The sequence below is a fragment of the Paroedura picta genome, chromosome 2 (assembly GCF_049243985.1).
Source record: "Paroedura picta isolate Pp20150507F chromosome 2, Ppicta_v3.0, whole genome shotgun sequence".
In the NCBI taxonomy this organism is placed as follows: domain Eukaryota; kingdom Metazoa; phylum Chordata; class Lepidosauria; order Squamata; family Gekkonidae; genus Paroedura; species Paroedura picta.
In genome coordinates, this window is record NC_135370.1 from 1,766,484 (window position 1) to 1,788,705 (window position 22,222).

Genomic DNA, 22,222 nt, shown 5'->3' on the forward strand with positions numbered 1-22,222 from the left:
GGCATCTGATAAGGAATAACCAACACTTTGTTTTATGCCCAGATACAAATTATTAGTACTTGTAATACTTTTAAGATTTGTGAAATGCTTATAACGAATAGATTGGGTTTATATATATTATATATATATAAATATATATATAATATATATATATATATATATATATATATAAATATTATATATATATAAATATAGTTCTGTATATTTTGTCAGTGCAGTTATTTACTACCCTGTGTTTGTTTTTTCCCATTCTAGAGATGCCTCCATTCCTTTTCTGAATAATTTGAAGTTTTTTAGAGTGATTGCTTCATCTATTAAATCAGGTCAAATGAATGAATACATAACAGTAAAGAAATTCATTTGTGCCATTGTAGTTATGTGACTTCTATTTTGTGAAATTAGGGAAGCAATCATGAGTTTTATCATTCCACTCAACAGAGACTGTGTTGTATATTTCACTAACAGTAATGTATTGTTCTCTGTTATGATGTAAACCGCCCTGAGCCTCCGGGGAGGGCGGTATATAAGTATGATAAATAAATAAATAAATAAATAAATAAATAAATAAATAAATAGCTAAATAGCTACTCAATGGATTCCAGTGACCTGTTTGCAGCCTTAGGTGTCCCTCCTTGAAAGGCACTTTAGACAGAAAACCTGTGCACACTTACTCTTTATCATGCAGTGAGGAGTTCATCATCTGACCGGCCAATAGCATCTGGATTTGAAAGAGGATCCAGGTGTGCAAGAGCGCTGAACCACGTTGGCCTCTCTTGGCTACTAGTCTCCCCTGCAGCAGAACAGGTAAAGATGAAATGCTCAGATGGTCTGACATAACATGTCCTTCAAAGAAATGATTGGCAACAAAAAAAAATGCTTCCTCTTAATTCCTTAGTGGAATAAGATTCTCCTAAATCAGTTTTGGACAAAGTAATTTCTTCTACATAATTTTAGACAGAAGGCTGCAATGCACCACTGACTCAGTGCCACATCTTGAGATTTAGATTCAAATACATGTTCCCCCATTCAATATCACGCAGTTTCTAAATTGATCTGTTTACGATTGCTCCTTTAAACCCATGCAGTGTTTGTGCTACCATAGTAATGATAAACAAAACATAATTTTTGACCCACAAGCCAAACCAAAACATGAGGCTGTTGGAACATATGGTGTACCTCTACTGGAATAATAGTGAAATAGCTCTGTGATAGAGTCAAATTGGGTAGCCATGTTGGTCTGAAGTAGCAGAAAACAGGCTTGTACTTACCTGTAACGGCTGTTCATTGAGTGGTCTTCTGTGCAGTCAGACATGGGTTCTGCGAAGTCTCAGGCCTGCCACGGAGATTAGCAAGCTAAACTGCTGGAAAGCTTCCAAGAGGGCTCACTCCTTCCCACACAGGGAGACTTTCCCATCCAAAAGTCATGTGATGTGGGAGGGGTTAGCACTCTCCCCTCAGTCCTTACCTGTTGCTGTTGAACAGGCAAGCAACAATCATCAGCGGCTCGCAGCAGGGAAGAAGGGTTGTGTGACTGCACAGAAGACCACTCAATGAACAGCCGTTACAGATAACTGCAACCCTGTTTTCATCTTTGTGGCTTCTGTGCAGTCCCGCATGGGAGATTAACAAGACTATAGGATGTAGGTGTGGGTTTAGGAGTGGAGTATGGTTTGAAGTACTGCTTTACCCATTGCTGTCTCCCTTGCAGAGTCCATGTCTAGTGCATGAAATTGCCTGGTGTGAACCATGTTGCTGCATCGTAAATGTCTTGAACTGGAAAACCCACCACCAAAGCCGCAGATGATGCATGCACCCTTGTGGAATGTGCTGTCATGCCCAGACGGCAGTCCAACATTGCTGCAGAATAGCTGTGTTTGATTGCTAGCACGATCCACCTAGAGATTGTCTGGGATAAGGTTTATGTCCCTTATTTGAACCTCTGAAGCAGATGAAAAGGGATTTAGAATCATAGAGTTGGAAGGGACCTCCTGGGTCATCTAGTCTAACCCCTTGCACTAGGCAGGACCCTCTCGCTCACCCACTGTCACCTGCCACCCCCTCGAACCTTCGCAGAATCAGCCTCTCTGCCAGATGGCTCTCCAGCCTCTGTTTATACATTTCCAAAGATGGAGAACCCACCACCTCCCGAGGAAGCCTGTTCCACTGAGAAACTGCTCTAACTGTCAGGAACTTCTTCCGGATGTTGAGACGGAATTTATTTTGCATTAATTTCATCCCATTCTGCTCCATCCTCCATATGGCAGCCTTTTAAATACTTGAAGATGGTTATCAGATCTCCTCTCAGTCGTCTCCTCTCCAGGCTAAACAGACCAAGCTCCCCCTTGGTCCTTGGGAAAGTATTTGACCCTGCCCAAATAGACGAGGATGGCTTGTCTGACATCTAGCATGTACAGTTGTTTCTCGAAATGTGATTCCAGGTTTGGGGAAAAAATGGAAGGGCCAGTTTAGATGCAACCATGAGCAGGAATTCCACACTGGGTTGGAGTAGAATTTTATCCTTAAAAATGTGTAGGAAGGGCAGCTCTGTAGTCTGAGCAGAGAGTTCTCAGACCACATTTGGAGTACTGTGTGCAGTTTTGGAGGCCTCACTTCAAGAAGGACATAGATGAAATTGAAAGGGTACAGAGGAGAGCAACGAAGATGATCTGGGGCCAAGGGACCAAGCCCTATGAAGATAGGTTGAGGGACTTGGGAATGTTCAGCCTGGAGAAAAGGAGGCTGAGAGGGGAGGTTGAGAGTATTTGAAAGGTTGTCACTTGGAGGAGGGCAGGATGCTGTTTCCATTAGCTGCAGAGGAGAGGACACGCAGTAATGGGTCTAAACTTCAAGTACAACGATATAGGCTAGATATCAGGAAAAAAATTTTCACGGTCAGAGTAGTTCAGCAGTGGAATAGGCTGCCTAAGGAGGTGGTGAGCTCCCCCTCACTGGCAGTCTTCAAGCAAAGGTTGGATACACACTTTTCTTGGATGCTTTAGGATGCTTAGGGCTAATCCTGCGTTGAGCAGGGGGTTGGACTAGATGGCCTGTATGGCCCCTTCCAACTCTATGATTCTATGATTCTCCTACCCTGCATGCAGACGTAATGGCTACTAAAAACACAGTTTTGTAAGACAAAAAAGACAAGTCTATTTGTGTTAGACTAGAGGTTCAAATGTTTTATGTAAAAGCTTGGATAAAACAAGAGGCAGACTCCGTTGAAGGATAAGAGTCATAACTGGTGTGAAAGTAATTTTAAAACCTTTTAGAAACGTTTTACAACATGAGACAACTCATGGGGATGGAGCATGGGGAAAAAACCGGGTATTTTCTATGCAGTCATGAAAAGCTGATATGATAGCCAAATGAACTTTAATAGATGCATTGGCCAAATCAGCATCCTTCAACAAAGCTAGATACTCTTGAAACTTGTGTATATTGAAGCTTACTGGTGACGACCCCTTATTTTCTGACCAGGTTATGAATCATCTCCACTTTGCGGAGTAGGATTTCCTGGTAGGAGGTTTTCACAGCCATAGAGCAGGAAAGAAACCTCCAGGAAACACTGAGCCTGAGGGACTATTTATATGATAAAAACACCACTGGGGAAGAAAACAACTTTGAAAACGGGGTATTGAAAAAGAAAAGAATGTGTGTTTCTCCAGAACCCATTTTGGTTTATGTTTGCACATCATAGATATGAAGGCAATAACTACAAAATAAATTGGAAGAATTATAACCAAAAAGATTACATTTGTGTACCAGCCAATTGGTTGACTTTTTCTAGCCTGGGCTAAGTGGAGCAGGAAAGGAAACCAAGTTTCCCGAGTCCAGAGGGGGGCGATCATGACACAGGGAGGGCGATCCCTCTCTAGTGTTGCCACAACTCTGGGCAGGAGGATGCTTGATGGGAAGGCGCAGAAATGGGATAAATTTCATTTCTTTAAAAATGTGTCCTCCAGAGAAGCGGGCCCTAATCCTCCCCTTGAACAAAATGATCTGCACTTGGTGTTTTTTTGAGTGGCGAATCAGTCAACTGAGCAAATCAACAAAAGAGAGAATAGCATACTTATTGGCACACAACTTAGGGATGTTGTTGTTGTTAGGTGTGAAGTTGTGTCCGATAATGATCCTCCAGGCCTTCCTGTCCTCTACCATTCCCCGAAGTCCATTTAAATTTGCACCTACTGCTTCAGTGACTCCATCCATCCACCTCATTCTCCGTTGTCCCCTTCTTCTTTTGCCCTCGATCGCTCCCAGCATTAGGCTCTTCTCCAGGGAGTCCTTCCTTCTCATGAGGTGGCCAAAGTATTTGAGTTTCATCTTCAGGATCTGGCCTTCTAAGGAGCAGGCAGGGCTGATCTCCTCTAGGACTGACCGGTTTGTTCGCCTTGCAGTCCAAGGGACTCGCAAGAGTCTTCTCCAGCACCAGAGTTCAAAAGCCTCAATTCTTTGACGCTCGGCCTTCCTTATGGTCCAACTTTCGCAGCCATACATTGCAACTGGGAAGATCATAGCTTAGAGATATTAATGTGCAACCTAAACTCTGCTGCATATCTGGTACCCTTGGCTGTGCACTGGAGGCAGTGGGCCCCCGAATGTGTATTTCCTCCTCTATGACACCAAGAGGAACTCCTGCACAAATATTGTGTTATGTCCCACCACCATGTCAAAAAGCATATGGCTACTCTGGGAAGAGAGTATTTCTTCCAGAAAGGCACTACATGGGGTTTACACACTGAGAGAAACCTCATTTGCAACGGTCTCATGAACAACCTGGAATTATGTGTGACAGCCATAGTGGAAGCCATGTGCCCCAAAAGATGCCTGTTCTTCATAACCTTGCAGCTAAGGCACCAAATCAGGTCTCCTGGTTAGTGGTAAGGAGGCCACACGGCAAGTAGCATCTAATGTTGCACCAATAAACTCCAAGGAGCATGTAGGTGTTAACTGTGATTTCGATCAGTTCGTTATTATTATTGTTTATTACACTTCTTACCTGCCACTCTTGGCATGCCTGCTCGTGGCGGGTTACAATATAAAAACCCCACAACAATAAAACCCCAATAAAACCTATTAAAATCCAATAGACAAGCCCAACCTGGCAAAAAACAATCCTTCCCCATAACAGACCCCCTGCCATTGGGTGGTAGAGGGCTATGTCAACAATCGTCATCAAGATGGTCAAAGATGATATGCTCCCTGAGGGGGGGGCAGTCAGATCTTCCTCCTGCACTGGCCTCAACCGAAGCTTATACGGCTTGGTGGGAAAGCTCTGTCTTGCAGGCCCTGCAGCAACCCAACAGCTCCCACAGGGCCTGCAGCTCTCCCAGGAGCTCTTTCCACCCAGTAGGGGCCCAGACTGAAAAGGCCCTGGTTCTGGTTGAGATCAAGTGCACTTCCCTGGGGCTGGGAATGGCCAACAAGTTGGTGCCCACAAAGCCCTGCGGAGGGCACAGGGCAACAAACGGTCCCTCAGATATGTGGGTTCCAGACTATGGGCCCTAAAGCTAAAAACCAAAACCCTGAATCGGATCTGGGCCTCAACTGGCAACTAAAGCAGCTGCCTCAGCACAGGCTGGATATGCCCCCCCCCCAAGGAGTTCCTGTGAGGATCCTAGCAGCCACATTCTGCACCAGCTGCAATTTTCTGGTCAGGGACAAAGACAGGCCCGCATGCAGCAAGTTACAGAAGTCTAACCTGGAGGTGACCGTCACATGTATCACCATGGCCAGGTGCTCAGAGGATAGGTATGGTGCTAGTAGCCTTGCTTGACAAAGGTGGAAAAACGCCTGGTGGGTAACCTTCATGACCTGTGCCTCTATGGTCAGTGAGGCATCCAAGGTCACTCCCAAATTCCTGGCCTGGGGCACGGGGATCAGTTGCGTCCCGGCCAGTACTAACTCACTCTGGGTTAGCCATTGAGGTTGTGAGTGCCTGGCCTGGCCCTCCTGATCTCCTGATCCTGTACAGTTGCATCTGCACCCTGACCCCTGGGATTGGTTACACTGGGGGGTATTTCTGACCCCTGTGAAAATAATGACGTTGCTGGGATCCTTGTCTGAAATTAGACCTGCCCAATGCCTGGGGCAAGTATGAGGAGACCCCGAGACCCCAACGCCAAGGGATTTCCCCTGCAATCTGTTCCTTCTAGTTTTCTCTAAGGTGTCATCAGTTTGTAAGCTAAATAAGTCAGTGCCTTCAAACAGCCGATCCTCCAATTTAGCCCTCAAATCTTGGGGTAGTATGAAAGATCTAAGCCAGGAATATCACCTCATTACCACAGCTGTTGCTATGACCTTCCTGTGGCTGTCAGCCTTATGGCATGCTGTATTGACCTGCTGTTCAGCCAAGTCCTTTCCCTCTTGAAACAGGGCTTAAACAAAAGGTCTATGCTCCTTAAGTAGGAATGGATTTAAGGGTTGCAATTTGTCCCAAAGGGACATCTGGTAACGACTCATCACCGTCTGGAGATTGGTGACCTGAAGCCCTATCACAGGCAGTGAGTACACCTTCCTACCAAAAGTGTCAATGAGTCGGCCTTCTCTGTCCAGAGGTTATGATTCAAATGAGTAGCCGTGTTGGTCTGAAGGAGCACAATAAAATCAGAGTCCGGGGGCACCTTTAAGACCAACAAAGATTTATTCAGGGCGTGAGCTTTCGAGTGCAAGCGCTCCTTGTCAGCTGACACCCTGAATAAATCCTTGTTGGTCTTAAAGGTGCTACTGGACTCGGATTTTACAGAGGTTATGAGTGTTGGTCAGACCTCCCCTTGGCTAGGAGGATGGTGGGGGAAAAACTGATGTTGGCTTAGGGTGTCTAAACAAACGTGCAACCCTCCTTTTGCACCTTGTATAAATTGTCAAATTTTTTTGCCACCAGGGGAATAGAGGCAGGTTGTTGCTAATTTTTTTCTGCAACCTGACTAATGGCCCTAATTAAAGGCAATGCCACAAGTCCTCTACCTGGAGAATAAATCACCTCCATTAAAGGGGCTTCCGATTTCTTGAGAGTGATCCAGATCTGAAGACTTAAAGCATTAGGCATTTGCATCAGCTGCTCTCTTAATGTCCTCGGAGGGGGACTGGCCTGGGGGGTTCTCCTATGGTGCCTGATGGTGAAGACAGCAGAGTGGCCCCTGCCTCCTCAAATATATTTGTGTCCTCTAGGGTAGACTCATACGGCTCAACATCACATTGACTACAATATTGTTCTTCCAGTGATGGTGCCCTTGACATTGGGGAATCCCTGCCCCATCTCTTGCAAGACTCTGGAACACGGGTCCAATGCCAAAGAGTCGACTGAGTTGTGCCAATGTCGATGGCATGAGGGTGGTGGAATAACCATCTGGTCGCCCTTGGAATCTGTTGATGTTGGGCGTTCACTGTGGAGATGTGGCGGCGAGCGTCTCATTTCCTTGGATGCATGTTGGTGTGTCAACCCCGAGGAATCCTTCTGGGACCTTGAGGCCGGAAGATCAATCGCCCATGATGAGTCACGATGAGGGTGCGTTGGCAACGGCTGGTTCTACGCTGTCTGCACTTCTACCTCCCACAATGCTGATGGAGCAGGAGAGGATGAGAGGGAGTGCCTTGACTGCAAGAGTCAGCAGCAAATTACGGCGCCAGATACATCCCCTCACCTCTGATGTCATTGCTGATGGAGGCCTTGTCGGTGACCAGGGACTGACGAGGACAGCCTGATTCAGGGGCGGTCTGAGAGGGAGATGGGTATGCTGGATTAGAGTTCTGTGACCATTTTTTCTTCCTGGCAGGAGGCTCCGAAGCAAACCTTTCCTGATCTTGGGATTTCTGGGGTGCTGTAATAGCCATTGAAGGTCCTGGCTTCTGATCGGTGGTCTTAAGAGTTCTCTCCCACAGCGTGGCTTTTAGCCTCTGTGCCCTCCCATCCCTTGTCTTTGGAGTGAGCCTTTGACAGGCAGAGCAGCCTCATACTGAATGTCCTTCTCCCAGGCACAATAGACAGGTGACGTGTTCATCAGATTGGGCCATTTTAGCCCTGCCCGGAGTGCATTTTTAAAATTGTTATGGGCCACTATAAATAAAATAAAATTTCTCACCCAAAGACATGTAAAGATAGGTCTAACAAAGAGAAGTTACAAGTTCTGAGGTAAAACTCACAGAGTTCGCTAACAAGTCCTTTCCTCACAGTGGCAAAGAAAAGACTGAGGGGAGAGTGCTAACCCCTCCCACATCACGTGACTTTGGGGCATTAAAGTCCCCCTGTGAGTGGCGAGGTGAGCACTCTTGAAAGCTTTCTAGCAGTTTAGCTGGCTGATTTCATTCCCCATGGCAGGCCTGCGACTTCACAGTACCCATGTGGGGCTGCACAGAAGCCATGAAGATGAACCAAGTTTGAGTCCAGTGGTACTTTTACGACTAGCAAAGTTTTATTCAAAGTATAAGCTTCCGTGTACATGCACAGTTCCTCAGATACAATGAAATGGAAGTTACCAGTCCATATATATAGGCAGAGGGTGAGCAATAAATTAGCATATAACATAATGGAAGTTTTTAACAGATTCATGGACCAAAGCTTAGTATACTAACAAGCTTTTTGTTTGGGTTCAATTCCAGGGGAAAACATAGTGAAGGAAATATGTCAAAATTGGAGATTAATGGGCAGATGTATCCTTAATGGAGGAATGCTGAAAGTGATTAACTGAGACTCTGCCATGACATTCCATCTGTCTCCTCTCACTCATCGACGCATCTTTACAGCATCTTCTTCTTTGAAGTAGGCCAACTGGTTCTATAGAGTTTACCTCCCTATCCCCAGACCAGAGAAATACCTGAACAATTCTGCAGGGCCTGCAAAAAGGAGCTCTTCCGCCAGGCATTTGATTGAGGTCACCCTAAACCATCGCTTCCAACTGGCCTCCAAGCCCACTCCCTCCTACTACGACTGTTACTAATCTGCCCAACCCACTGGGTCCCAGCAAGAGTTGAGCTGAGGCTCTTTTGCAGTTCCATCATTCTCTAATGTTATTGTTGTTATTGCTGTTATCACCTGTTGTTCCATATGTTATCTGTATCTCTTTCCTGTTTCCTGTAAACCACCCTGAGCCTTCGGGGAAGGCGGTATATAAATATAATAAAATAAATAAATAAATTCCAATTTACCATTCTACATTACATTATACTATTCAGTATGCTAGATTGTAATCTATCATTCTAATATATTTAAAATAAGAAATAAAATAACAATGGATGGCCTTTCTGGGGGATTATGAATGCAGGTGCCAGGGCTGAATTCGTTAACATGCTGGTCACTCTGGTACTTACCATCTAACCCCCGAATAGCATGAAGGCCTAGATCCAAAAGCTGTGAGGGGAGGACTCCAGATGAGTTTGCGAAGTATTCCAGTTCTGTAGCAGGTGCCCCAATAGAGGTAGTCCTACAAGGGCTGTCAAAGACACGTTGGTATTCCTGTGCTACATTTCTAGTGCTTGAAGCATGGGAGCTTGTTAAGTTCTCCAGAAAAGAAAAGTCTCTAAAAAAAAATTCTTCAACACACTCTGTGGGCAGCAATTCTGAAAGTGATACAAGATTTTATAAGATCCTTTCCTTGTGATTACTTAAATCTCTGCAATTCAATATTTCTTTAAAATTTAAGATTCATGCTCTGCTTTAAAGGAAGAGAACATTTATGTAAAGCCTCTGGGGAACGTCCTCTAGAGATTTGCGCAGTTGCTAGTACCACTATGCGGATAACATTGTGCATTTCCAGCAGATCTGAAAACTGTGAGCAAGTGCCTGGGGACAGATGTGGGGCGGATGAGACTAACACTGAAACGTGATTCCAATAAAATATGTTCTATTGATTGAGCCTTGAAAACAGGGTTGCACTTACCTGTAACTGTTGTTCATCGAGTAGTCTTCTGAGCAGTCACACATGGGGTCTGCATCTTTGCAGGCCTGCCACAGAGAAGAGCTAGCAAGCTTAAAACAAGTTTCTAGAAGCTCCCAAGAGTGTTCACCCCTCCCCTAACAGAGAGTGATTTCCCGCTCAAAATCACATGGGGGGGGGATGTGGGAGGGGTTAGCACTCTTCCCTCAGTTCTTCCTGTTGCCAGAACAAGTAAGCTAGTCTATCATCAACGGCCCACAGTGAGGAAGGAGGGAGGGTTGTGTGACTGCATAGAAGACCACTTGATCAACAACACACTTAAGTGAAACCCTGTTTTCATCTTTGTGTTTTCTGCGCAGTCCCACATGGGAGAATAGCAAGATCACTCACTGGGGGAGGGTGTGGGGTATACAGCAGAAAAATAGATTGAAATACCGCTCTACCTACAGTAAGCTCTCTCCAGGAGTTGACATCTGTGGCACAGTGGCAGACGAATGTGGCTCATTTGAGCAGGTTGCCATACTGCAGATGTCTAATAGAAGCAATCTAGCCATGAAGGCTGTAGAAAATATCATGCTAACCCTGAGACACAGGATAGGGCAGGGGTCTGTTGAGTTTGCAAAGTGGGTGGGGGCTCGGGGATTGATTGCTGCCACTTTTGTCAATTTTAAGGGTTGGGGGTTTTATTTCCCCAATCTAGCAGTGGTACAGGAAGAGAAAAACTCAGGAAGAGAAAACTTTCTGGGGAGAAAAACTCCTCGCAGGTAAGACCAATGGTTGTTCTCTCCCAGAGGGGAATGACATCTTGGGATCTCCCCAAACAGTGCCCCTACAGTGGGAGAATTGGTTATGTGGAGATTACTTCCTGCAGTATGGACCTACCAAACTTTGCATCTGCAGAACTATACAAGCCTTTTGCAAAACAACTACGTTTGTGACCTTGGTAAAAACCCTAGGGGCAGAGGCTAAGCCAAACGGGAGAACCATGTACTCATAATGCAAACTGGCCGCATAGAACTAGGGTTGTGCATTGAGGCCCCGATTCGGACCGTTTTGGATCCAAATCGGCCCGATTCGGACAGGTTCGGATCCGAATCGGCCGATTCGGACCGGTCCAAATCGATTCGGGGGCCAATGCAAGTCAGTGGAGGCCACTGACTTGCATTGGAGCCTCCCGAATCGTTTCGGACGTTTCGGGGCCAATGCAAGTCAATGTCTCCATTGACTTGCATTGGAAAGCCTTCCCCCGCCTTCCCCTGGAGCTGGGAGGGAGGGGGTGCAAGTTGCACCCCTGAAACATCTTAGGGATCTCAGGGAGGGTCTTCCCTGAGTCCCCTGAAAGTTTCAAGAAGATTGGACCAAGGGGTCCAATGCTACGGGCTCCCAAAGAGGGTGCCCCTATCCGCTCCATGGAGCGTCAGGTTCTTTAGGCTGAACATGTTTCTCCATAGACTTCTATGGGGAATGGTCCTTGGGAGCCCCCAGGATGGGACCCCCTGGTGCAATCTTCCTGAAACTTGCAGGGGATGGAGGGAAGACCCCCCCCCCAGAGCCCCCCTGCAAGTTTCATGAAGATTGGACCAAGGGGTCCCCATCCTATGGGCTCCCAAAAGCGTGAGAAAAAAATGATTTCAGCAGGTAAATTGCCAATTTCCTTGTTCCCCAAGAAGTTTCAGGGGTGCAACTTGCACCCCCTCCCTCCCAGCCCCTGGGGAAGATGGGGGAAGGCTTTCCAATGCAAGTCAATGGAGACATTGACTTGCATTGGCTCCAAACAGAGGCCAGGAAGGGACTCTCTCTCCCAGGTGCAGGGGAACCTGTGGCTGGCAGCCTAAGCAGCCTCCAGGTGAGAACTGCAGAACCAATAAGATCCACTGAGTTCTCACCTGGGTTCCCCTGCAGAGGAGAGGGGGGCCCTGCACTGGCCTGTGGGGGGGATATCCCTGCACCACTAGGAACACTAGTGGCTCAGGGATTTCAACCTCCAGGGGAGACCTGGAGATTCCCCCAGAAACCCCCAGTGAAGCTGTAAAGCTTCACGGCGCCTACGCACTAACCCAGGAGAGCCTCAGAAAGCAAATGGAGGAGCTCAGAGGCGAATCTGGATGCTCCATCCATTCTGTGGACTCATCACTGGCTCTCCCATCCAGCCTCCCCCCTCTAACAAAAACAAAGCAAGAGGAAGACTTGTTTTTCACAACCCAAAGGTGTATCAAAGCAGCTTCCACTCACCTTTCCCTTCCTACGCTTGGGCCACCGCCCTCAAACACCACAAATCCAACTGCTCTACTCAGGCCACATCCTGAGAGAGCCCTGACAGAGCTGTTCTGGGAGAACAGCCCTGGCAGCAGCAAAAAGACACATTCCCCCCCCCCCAGAAGTCCACACACGGCGCAGTGGACGCTGGTGGGGAATCCAACAACCTAACAGGCCACCGCCTTAAACCACCTCTAACCCAACTGCTCTACTCAGGCCACATCCTGAGAGAGCCCTGACAGAGCTGTTCTGGGAGAACAGCCCTGGCAGCAGCAAAAAGACAAATCGGCGCACGCACAACAACAAACTCCTCCTAGGCACCCACTGAGAAATGCTCAGTTACTTCTTGGGTTTACCTTGAGCTCTAAAGCTCACTTTGGGACTGGGAAAAGTTTTCCAAATGGGTGGCATGACTGAGGGACCCAGATTTAATCTCTGGCCCTCTGGTGATTGCAGAATTTCTGTGTGTGGGGTGGGGGGGGGGCAATTTAGATTGGCCAGGGCACTGGTCCTGTCTGAATTTTTACCTTGGGCGAGCGTTTTTCATCCCCGCCACCCAGAACAGACTCAGAGAGGATGCAGTCACAGCAATTCTATGCTCACCTCAGTCCTCCTCCAAGAATAGTTCTGGATGGCCAAGAGCCGGCAAGTTGACCTTGAGGAAGACCAATCGCTGGACTCTTTTGGGCGCCAGGCGGGAGCGATACTCGCAGACGGTGCTGCTCGCATGAGAAAATGCCCGCTCACTCTGGACGCTCGTTGGCGGGCACGAAAGGTAGACACATGCCAGGCGGGAGAGGGCCGGCCAGACCGCCTCCATCCTGGCCCAGTATCTCAAGGGACAGGCGTTCTCGGACTCCTGGGGCTCACCGAGGTAAGCCCTCACCATCCCAGACGCACTGTCCTCCCTCGGGCACACGCTGACCTCAAGAGAAGGAGTGGGCTGGAGGAACCCCAGCAAGAAGTTGCCCTGCTCAGCCTTCTCGCTGGGGTGGCCCGCAGTGGCTGATGTGCCAGCAGAGGCTGGGGGGGGGGGGAGGAGCAGCGGACGTGCTGGCTCCTTCCTCCCCTGCCTGGCCTGACACCTCAGCCTCCTTGGACGTCCACCAGGCAAGCCTCTGAATGAGCAGCTCGCACCATTCAGGATGGCTCCTCTCCCTCTCTGCTAAGCTGCCCTTGACGCGCGGATCACACATGGCGGCGAGCCTGTATGTCACAGACTTGCAGAGGGGTTCGAAGCGGCTCTCAAGCCCTCTCAGAAGCCTCCTCGCAAGCGCGCGCACGGCTGGAACAGTGTCTGCACGTCCTCGAGCAGGGTCCAGGAAGGGGGCCAGCACCACACGGGCCTTGTGGACCATGGGCACGACCAGACCCAAACTCGCCGTGTCAGATAAGAGCATCTCCGTGGAAGTCTTGAAGGGCCCAAGCACTTCCACGGTCTGAGAAATGATCTCCCACTCTCGGTGGGTGAGCCACTCCCCAGGCATAAACATCCTCGTCTCCTGGACAAGGGCGTCTAAGGCTCTCCTCTGCTCCACCAAGCGCTCAAGCATGGCGCGGGTGGAGTTCCAGCGCGTGCTGAAGTCTCTGATAAGGCAATGCTGCGGCACGCCCATCAGGACCTGCTTTCTCTCCAGCCTCGTGACGTCGTACGAGCTGTGAGAGAAATGCGCCACGATCTTCCGGCACTTCTCAATGAGATGCCTGAAGTCAATGGCTTCGGCGGATGAACCGGTTCCCTTGGAGCCGATCCCAAGGGCATCCTTAACCACGAGGTGGAGAAGGTGGGCCGCACAGGAGATGTGCTTCAGGCCCATGCCCTTGACCGCCTTGGTCATGTTGAGGGCACCATCTGTCACCAAGAAGCCCTGGGTGACCCCCGTCCCACTGCCTACCCAGCCATCTACCATTCTACGAATGGTGCCCTCGATGTTGTCTGCCGTGTGCCGCACATCGAAGGGTTCGATGTGCAGCAAGGCATGGTGATAGCCTGCCCGGCAGCCCTCACCCTGCCTAACAGGCTCAACCCCACCCAGCACCTCCCGTACGTCCCATCAATGCGCAGTCAGCGAGATGTACGCATCCTGCGCATGACATGACGTCCATATGTCCGACATGAAGTGTACAGTCCCTGAAGCTCGGGACATCTCTACCTCCACGCGGCACCAGGCTGCCCTATAAAGAGAGGGCAACACTGTCCTGCTAATCGTGGTACGACTAGGAGGCGTGTACCAGGTGGATATGCGATGGCATAGTCGGTGGAAGTACATGTCGTCAGCCAGACGAAAGGGGTACCCACCCACGGCCATGAGCGTAGCTAGGTCATGGTTCGCGGCCCTACACCCTGCCTCAAACCCCCCTTTTGGCATGCCACTGCCAGCCCGGGCAAGCATCTCCACCATGGTCGCTTGCCTCCCTCTAACTCCAGCCGCCCCCTGAGCAGAACTCTTAGGGAGAGCTCTCGAGGTGGAGGTCCCAGGTAGACTCTCCAGCCCCGTGCTATTAGGTTGTGCCTGCGCAGGCACCCCACTGCCAGCCTGTCTCTCCCCCTGAAGCAGGACAGCCTGGTGGTGCCTCTTCAGGTGGCTCATGAGGCCGCTAGTCGTGTAGTGGCGTTCCTGCCTTCCACGACTAACCCTCTGCCTACAGAGCTGGCACTCTGCTAGGTGGGTTCCCTCCACTGTCTGGAAGTAATTCCAGACTTTGGAGCCTTTGGACGACGCAGGCTGGCTTGCAGCCTGCGAAGTCCTCTGAGCTGCCTCCTGTGAGGAGCTCTGGCCGGACTCTCCGTGTCCTGAGGTGGGGACAGAAGAAGGTGAGAGAGGGGGAAGGGGTCGAGATGGCGGGGCAGGGGGTGCCACCTCCATCTCTCCCTCTTGCACCACCTCAACCATCTGCTCCTGTTCCCCCCCCCCAATTGAAGCCTGCTGGATCCTGGAGGAGAAAGGGGAGTAGACTGGCGGGACAGTCCCTCACCCATCTCCTCCAGGGCTCTCTGCACCCCCGAGGTGATGCCTGGGGACATGAAGGACAAGCCACTCATGTCCCCAAGGCTCACCTCGAGGGAGAGATCAGGCAACTCCTCCTGACGCCCCCATGCCTCGCTAGCAAAAGGAGCGGCACGAGGGGCTGCCTGATCAGCAGGCCCCGCAGAAGTGCCAGCAAAGACCCCTGCCTGCCGCACCTTAGAAGGGGGCGCCCCGTCAGCCGCCTCAATAAAGAGACCCTTGCGGACACTCTTTATTGCACCACTCCGGCCAGAGGTCGGAGTGGTGGAAGGTCGACCCAAGACAGGCCTCTTCTCAGGTGGGGGGAAGGACGCTTCCTTCCCCCTCTCACTCCCCTCCACCCCTCTAGTTTTCTGTAGGGCCTTTCCCCCAGGGCCCCTAGCCTGACCTTCCTTCTTCCCACTCATGTTCCCTTGGACAAACTTTTCCTACTAACTGTCTGTAATCTAAGAGACAGGGAAATTTGAGGCCCTACCACTAACTGCCCTAACACCTGTTTCTAAGGAAACCTTGAAACTTATAAAACCCTCCCACCAGCTACCTGTTTAGTTTTTTTAGACCCTAAGCTGACCTAACTTCTATGGAGTTTTCCTGTTCTCTCTCTCTCTCTCTCTCTCTCTCTCTTTCTCTCTCTCTCTCTTTTTGTTAAACTAAAGGAACCTGTCTGGTCCTAGCTAAGTTTAACTGGCCCTACCTAACCTACAGCAGGGAAAAATTAGGGAAAAAAACCTTTTTAGACTTTTAAAGTGTTTTAAACTACCTGAGTGTTACTAGCTAGAAGGAAGGCTGGAGCAGATTTGTGCACCAAGCCCCCATCTGATCTGCTAAGAAGAACCCCTAAACCTGTTAGCCTCTAAATCAATTCCTGTCTCTACCAGGAAAGCTGGCCTTCAATAAGGCACAGCCCCTGCTGGTTTAAATGTTTTTTAACTATTAAGAAAATAAAATTTTAACCTAAAACCCAAATCACTGTTCTCTTATAAAAATCCTATCTGGCTACTTAGGAAAGAAACTATCTATTCTAAAAAATTATTTGCACTTTATAATTTCTCCTAACACTATGGATCTTACTGCCTATTTAAAGGGTCACTAACTGGACACCCAAAGAAGAACGCAGCAATTCCCCCCAGGAAGGAAACAAACAATCTCCAAAACACCGACCAGCTGCCAGCCACCCAGGGCACTCTCCCAAAGGTGGCAACCAAGCAAAAGTGGCCCTGCAAGGCCCAAACTGCCAAATCAAACCAAGCCTAGCCTAGGCCAACCAAACAGCTTCTGCAAACAACCAGCAGCCACCCAGGGCACTCCCCCAAGGGTGGCCACCAAGAAAAACTTGCCCCGCAGGGCCCTAACCAAACAAGCTAACTCTACCAAAGAAACAGCTCCCAACAAACAAGCAGCAGCCACCCAGGGCACTCCCCCAAAGGTGGCTGGCAAAAACTGGCCCTGCAAGGCCCTAAGCTAAACCAACCTAAGAACAAACACAACCTAACAAACTAAACTAAACTAAACTAAAGAACAAACTAAACTAAAACTAGCCCCCCACCAAAAAACACCTACACACTTATCAAACAACCAGCTGCCACCCAGGGCACGAAGACCAAAGGTGGCAACTGAGGAAACCTGTAGAAAAAAACCCAAAACAACCAACCCCTCAAAGAAAACAACCAGAAACAATGCAACTTTACAATACAAGCCCCAACCCCCACCCCCAAAATACTTTTACAAAAAACAAAATAGCAAACAGTTAACAACACAATGAAAACAGCAAACACAATTCCCCAACCCCCCCCAGGCCCCCACCCACAGAAACCCAAAGGCAAAAAACTTTTGAAAAGAGGAGAGAAAGAGAGGGAGAAGAGGGAGGGAAAAAAGAGAAAAATAGGAAAGGAGAAGAAAAAAACCCCTAAAACAAACTATTGCTGTCTTCTCCAGCGCAGACTCCACACCGGCCAGGTCCAAAAGTCCACCCCAGTCAGGACAGGAGGCAGGCAGGCAGGCAGGCAGGCCGCTCGACCAAGCAGGAGCTTAGGAGCAGCACACAGCCAGCCAGCCAGCCAGAGCTCAAAGTGAGCTCCAGCAAGCAGCCCCTTGCTTTAAGTAGCCTCCTCCTGGGCAGGCTACAAAGCAAGGGGATTTAAAAAATAATAACCCTTCTGTGAGTGGCCAGAATGCCTGAGCTGAAAAGCTACAGGCATTCTGGTTGGCCACTCACTCCCCCCCTCCCCCCCGCCGCCATTTTAGGCGGCAAAAAATACAGTGAAAAAAAAACAGACAGACAGACAGAGAGGTTTCAGGCAACGGCTGTCTGAAGCCTCCGACTCAGGCCGAATCGATTCGGGCCGAATCGATTCAGCAGCCCAAATCGCTGAATCTCGGCGATTTGGACCGCTAGGGGTAGCTAGAGGTCCGATTTGGACCGTTTCTGGCTCGGAAACGCCCGAATCGCCCCCATTCGGCCGATTCGGGCGTTTCCGAACCCATATTGCCCATCCCTACATAGGACCGTAAATATCTAGTACAGGCTGGATTAATACCGATATGAAAATTGGCGTCCTTAAGGACCACCTTGGCAAACCAAAGATCTCCAGACAAAAGTGGAAAGAGGTCAAATAAGGATAACATTCTAAACCATTTAAGTACAATATATATTGTAATTAATATATTTAGGTTTCTAAGATTCAGATTAGGCCTTTTTCCACCCCCTTTCTTCTCAACAAGAAAGTACTTGGAGTAAAGTCCAGGGGAAGAGGGAGATGGTCCTAGACATCTGATTGCCCTCTTTCGCAACAATTCATCAATTTCATGTACAATATTAGAATCCACCAAGCTGTCTTGCGAATGTGGTAAATTAAAAGGACGTGTTTCAGTGAATTCCAAGAAGTAACCAAAGTTATATTGAACGAACCCATAAACTTTGCATTATTGAATACCATGTTACAGCGAAACAAGCTAAGGTGCCAACCCAGTTATTGGGACTGGGTCTGCCTACCCCTAGCATCCCTGTCACCACCTTGTAGCCAATTGCGGGGCCCTCTTCTCCTTTTGGACTGCTGCCAGAACCTTGGAGCATGGGAGAAAGCTCAGGACCTGTTCTCAAAGAACCGGGATCAAAAGGATTGCGTATGATAACAGGGATGGGTCCACTTGTCAGGCGTTGAAAGAACTCACAACTAGCTTCTTAATTATAAGAAAGCTTTATTGAGAAGCACTACAAACATCAAGACTGGCGAAGTCAAATCTGACTTGAGGGCAGAGTTGCTTCTTCTTATCAATACAATTCTCCCGCCCAAAACTTGAAAGTTCCCAAGGGAGGGGAGAAGGAGAGAAGAGACACATGCAATTAAAAACAGTGATACATTCTCATGGCCTTGACTGTTCTCTACGGTTGATAGCGAAACCAGGCCCAGCCGAGAGGCCCCAACAAGTGATAAGAGTTACAATAACATATATTTCACTTTCTACTAGTTAGCATGATTACAGGACCTGGAGCAACCAGGCGCCAAGCAATATAACTGTCATGGAAGAACTCAGGCTAATTTATGGCAGGGATTCTAACAATCCTGACATCCTTCCACCCTAAAAAGGACCCCCCCACACTAGCCCGCATCCACTGGTCGAGGGCATTCAGGGAAAGCATGGTGGAAAGCCCGAAGGAGGCGAGGGGCTTTCACATTCTCCGCCTGCACCCACTCCCTTTCCCCCGAAGGGAAATCTTTCCAATCCACCAAATATTGGAGTCGACCCTTGTGCACACGAGAGTCCAATATCTGGTTGACCTCGTAGTGGGTGTCTTTATCAATATAGATGGGCACTGGTGTTGAGAGCGGAGGGTGCCACACATCCGGCACAGGGGCTCGCCGCAGCAGGCTGGAATGAAAAACCGGATGCACATTCCTGTAAGTTTTAGGCAAACGCAATTCCACAGTCACAGCATTGATCAGCTTCACAATGGGAAAGGGTCCCACAAATTTAGGACCCAGTTTCTTAGATTGTTGCTGACAGCGTAGGTTTTTTGTAGACAGGTGCAGGTGCACGTTTTTTATCTGCCTGGGACTTATAAGCTTTTTTAGCCTCCTCAAGGCTAGAGACAATATCAGGCCAACCTGCACTAATAGTTGCTGCCCATTTTGTGACTTCAGGGGCTTCAGCAGAAATTAAATCCCAGGTGGGTGCAGCAACTAGGTCTGTCCCGTACACCACCTTAAAGGGAGACACTCCAGTGGAGGCATGCACCCCGTTGTTGTAGGCAAACTCAGCAAGAGGCAAGAGGGCAACCCAATCATTTTGTTGGTGATTAATAAAACAGCGCAGGTACTGTTCAAGAATTTGATTCACCCGTTCAGTCTGCCCGTTGGACTCAGGGTGGTAGCCCGATGTCAGGGCTTGCTCTATCCCCAGCAGCTTCAAAAGCTCCCGCCAGAACTTGGCAACGAATTGAGGGCCCCGATCCGTGAGCAATCTCCTAGGAATTCCATGTAGGCGGATTATGTGAGTCACGAACATAGAAGCCAGTTTGGCCGCTGAGAGCAAGCCCGCACAGGGAATAAAATGGGCTTGCTTTGAAAATGCATCCACCACCACCCAAACTACAGTCTTGCCCTGACTGGGAGGCAGGTCCGTAATAAAGTCCATGGTGACATCGGACCAGGGGCGGGCAGGGGTGGGCTGAAGCTGCAGCAGCCCTCGTTTCTTTCCTCCTGGGGGTTTGGAAATCAGGCAGGTAGGGCAGCCTTGCACGTATTTCTCTACATCGATTCTCAACGTTGGCCACCAATAATGTCTCCTGACCAGGTGCAGAGTTTTCACGAAACCAAAATGTCCTGTGGTTTTTGCATCATGACAAAGTTTTAAAACGTCCCCGCGCGCCGCCGCTGGAACGTAGAGGCGCTCCCCCGTGAAAAACAGGCCCCCCTTGTCGACTAGGGCAGGGCGGAGGGAAGCAAACTCAGAGTCTTGTAACACCTCCTTTTGAACCCACCCACCAGGAATCGGGTTTCCTTTCTTAGTCTGACTGCGCGTCACTGCTGCCATCCCCAATTGGGCGGGGGTGAAAACTGTATCCACCAATGGGTCGCGCTTACTGTTGTACTGGGGCAAGCGGGAGAGGGCGTCCGCCAAAAAGTTCATTTTGCCCAGCAGATGCTTAAGAGTAAAGTTGAAACGAGAGAAAAACTCCGCCCACCGCATTTGTTTGGCAGAGAGTGAGCGGGGCTGCTTGAGTGCTTGGAGTTTTTTATGGTCTGTCCAAACTACAAACGGGACGGCAGACCCCTCTAACCAATGCCTCCATGTGGCAAGAGCTAATTTCACTGCGGCTGCCTCTTTTTCCCAAATCGCCTAGTTGTGTTCTGCCCTGGAAAACTTCTTTGATAGATAGGCTAAGGGGTGCAGCTTCCCATCCTCCCCCTCTTGTAGGATTACGGCCCCCATTGCCACATCCGAGGAATCTACTTGCACAGTGAATTGCTTAGTTGGGTCAGCATGGGCCAACACCGGTTCGGATGTAAAAAGGAGTTTCAGATTCTCAAAGGCTTTCTGACACAGGGGGGTCCACTGGAGTGGGGCGCCCGGTCGATTTGCCGCCTTTCCCCCCTCCTTTGTTTTCAACAAGTCAGTAAGCGGCAATGCCACCTTGGCAAAGCTGGGAATAAACGTTCTATAAAAGTTCGCAAAGCCTAAGAAGCTCTGGAGCTGCCTCCTCGTCCTGGGGGGTTCCCAGGCCAACAAGTCACACACTTTGCCCGGGTCCATTTCAATCCCCTCTTTGGAAACCCGGAACCCCAGAAACTCCACCGCGTCCCGGTGGAATTCGCATTTGGAAAGCTTGGCAAACAGATGGTGCTTCCGCAGCCGACTGAGCACTTCGCGGACTAATTTGGCGTGTTTGCCCGGGTCTTCTGAATACACCAAAATATCATCAATGTAAACCAGTACCCCTTGATACAACAAATCATGCATAATTTCATTTATCATGTTCATGAACACGCCCGGAGCGCCGGCGAGGCCGAACGGCATGTCAGTTTATTCAAATTGGCCCAAGGGGGTGTTGAAAGCAGTCAGGTACTCATGCCCCTTCTTTATGCGGACCCTGTAATAGGCTTCCCTCAAGTCCAGTTTTGTAAAAATCCGGGCCCTCCCCAAATGTCCCAACAAGTCCTTAATCAAAGGCAAGGGGTAAGCATTGCAGGTGGAAACAGCATTCAGCCCCCTGTAGTCCGTACAGAGGCGTAGGGACCCATCCTTCTTTTTCACAAAGAGGACTGGGGCAGCCAGGGGAGAAGTGGCCGGTCTGAAATCCCCTGGCTAAATTCTTGTCCAAGAACTCCCTGAGCTCCTTCATTTCCCTAGGGCTCATAGAGTACAATTTGGCTTTGGGAAGCGGCTCCCCCTTCTTCAGCTCAATTGCACAGTCTGTTTTGCGGTGGGGAGGTAGTTGGTCGCATTCGGTCTCTGCAAACACATCCTCAAACTCTCGATACTCCCGTGGGAGGGCAGGCGCCCTAGCCGCCCCCACCGCGGCCACGGTTCGACAGCACTGAGCGGGTTGGGACCACACATGCTGCTTGCAACTAGGAGACAAAAATTTCACTGTCCCTTTCTTCCACTTCACTGTGGGATCGTGTTCCCGCAACCAGACCAGTCCCAACACACACGGAAATGCGGAGTGGGGCGCTACCAGGGGTTGGATCTGCTCCCAATGTTTTTCAATGTCCAAGTCCATCGGGAGCGTTTTCACCGTAGCCTCCCCCCCTGGGGCACATTTCCCATCCAGTAGAGTAATGGGTAGGGGCTCCCCCAGAGGCACCTTCCCCACCCCCAAAGTCTCGGCTAGCGCTGGGCGAACTACACCCCGAGTCCACTATGCAACGAACCCCCAATTTTTTCCCAGAGTTGGGCTCTGTGAGAGTTGCGGGCAAGAGAACCAGGGGAGAGTCACTCACCGCGCGTTTGCCCCTGCCGGAGACCTGCTGGCGGGGCGCCTTCACAGCAGGCCGTCTTCGTTTCCCGACTGCTCCTCCGATTGTATTTCTTCATCTTGGCTGCTGCCTTCCGATTCCTCCACCACAGTTGCGGCCCCAGCCG

General features: G+C 49.5%; 1 protein-coding gene across 8 annotated transcripts in view; it reads right to left on the reverse strand.

The window, feature by feature from the left end:
- The window catches only part of ICA1L (islet cell autoantigen 1 like), a 60,240-nt gene that overhangs the window by 1,327 nt on the left and 36,691 nt on the right, over window positions 1-22,222 (reverse strand). For 5 of the 8 annotated variants that reach the window (XM_077319186.1, XM_077319188.1, XM_077319189.1 and 2 more), the window contains 2 exons: window positions 9,307-9,555; window positions 672-790 (listed from right to left, as the gene is read on the reverse strand). In XM_077319186.1, coding sequence (XP_077175301.1) covers window positions 678-790; window positions 9,307-9,555 — 362 coding nt within the window. In that variant the 3' untranslated portion in view covers window positions 672-677. Of the gene's footprint in view, window positions 1-671; window positions 791-9,306; window positions 9,556-22,222 lie in introns of those variants that run through there. The other 3 variants (XM_077319190.1, XR_013227962.1, XR_013227961.1) reach the window with 2 other exon arrangements.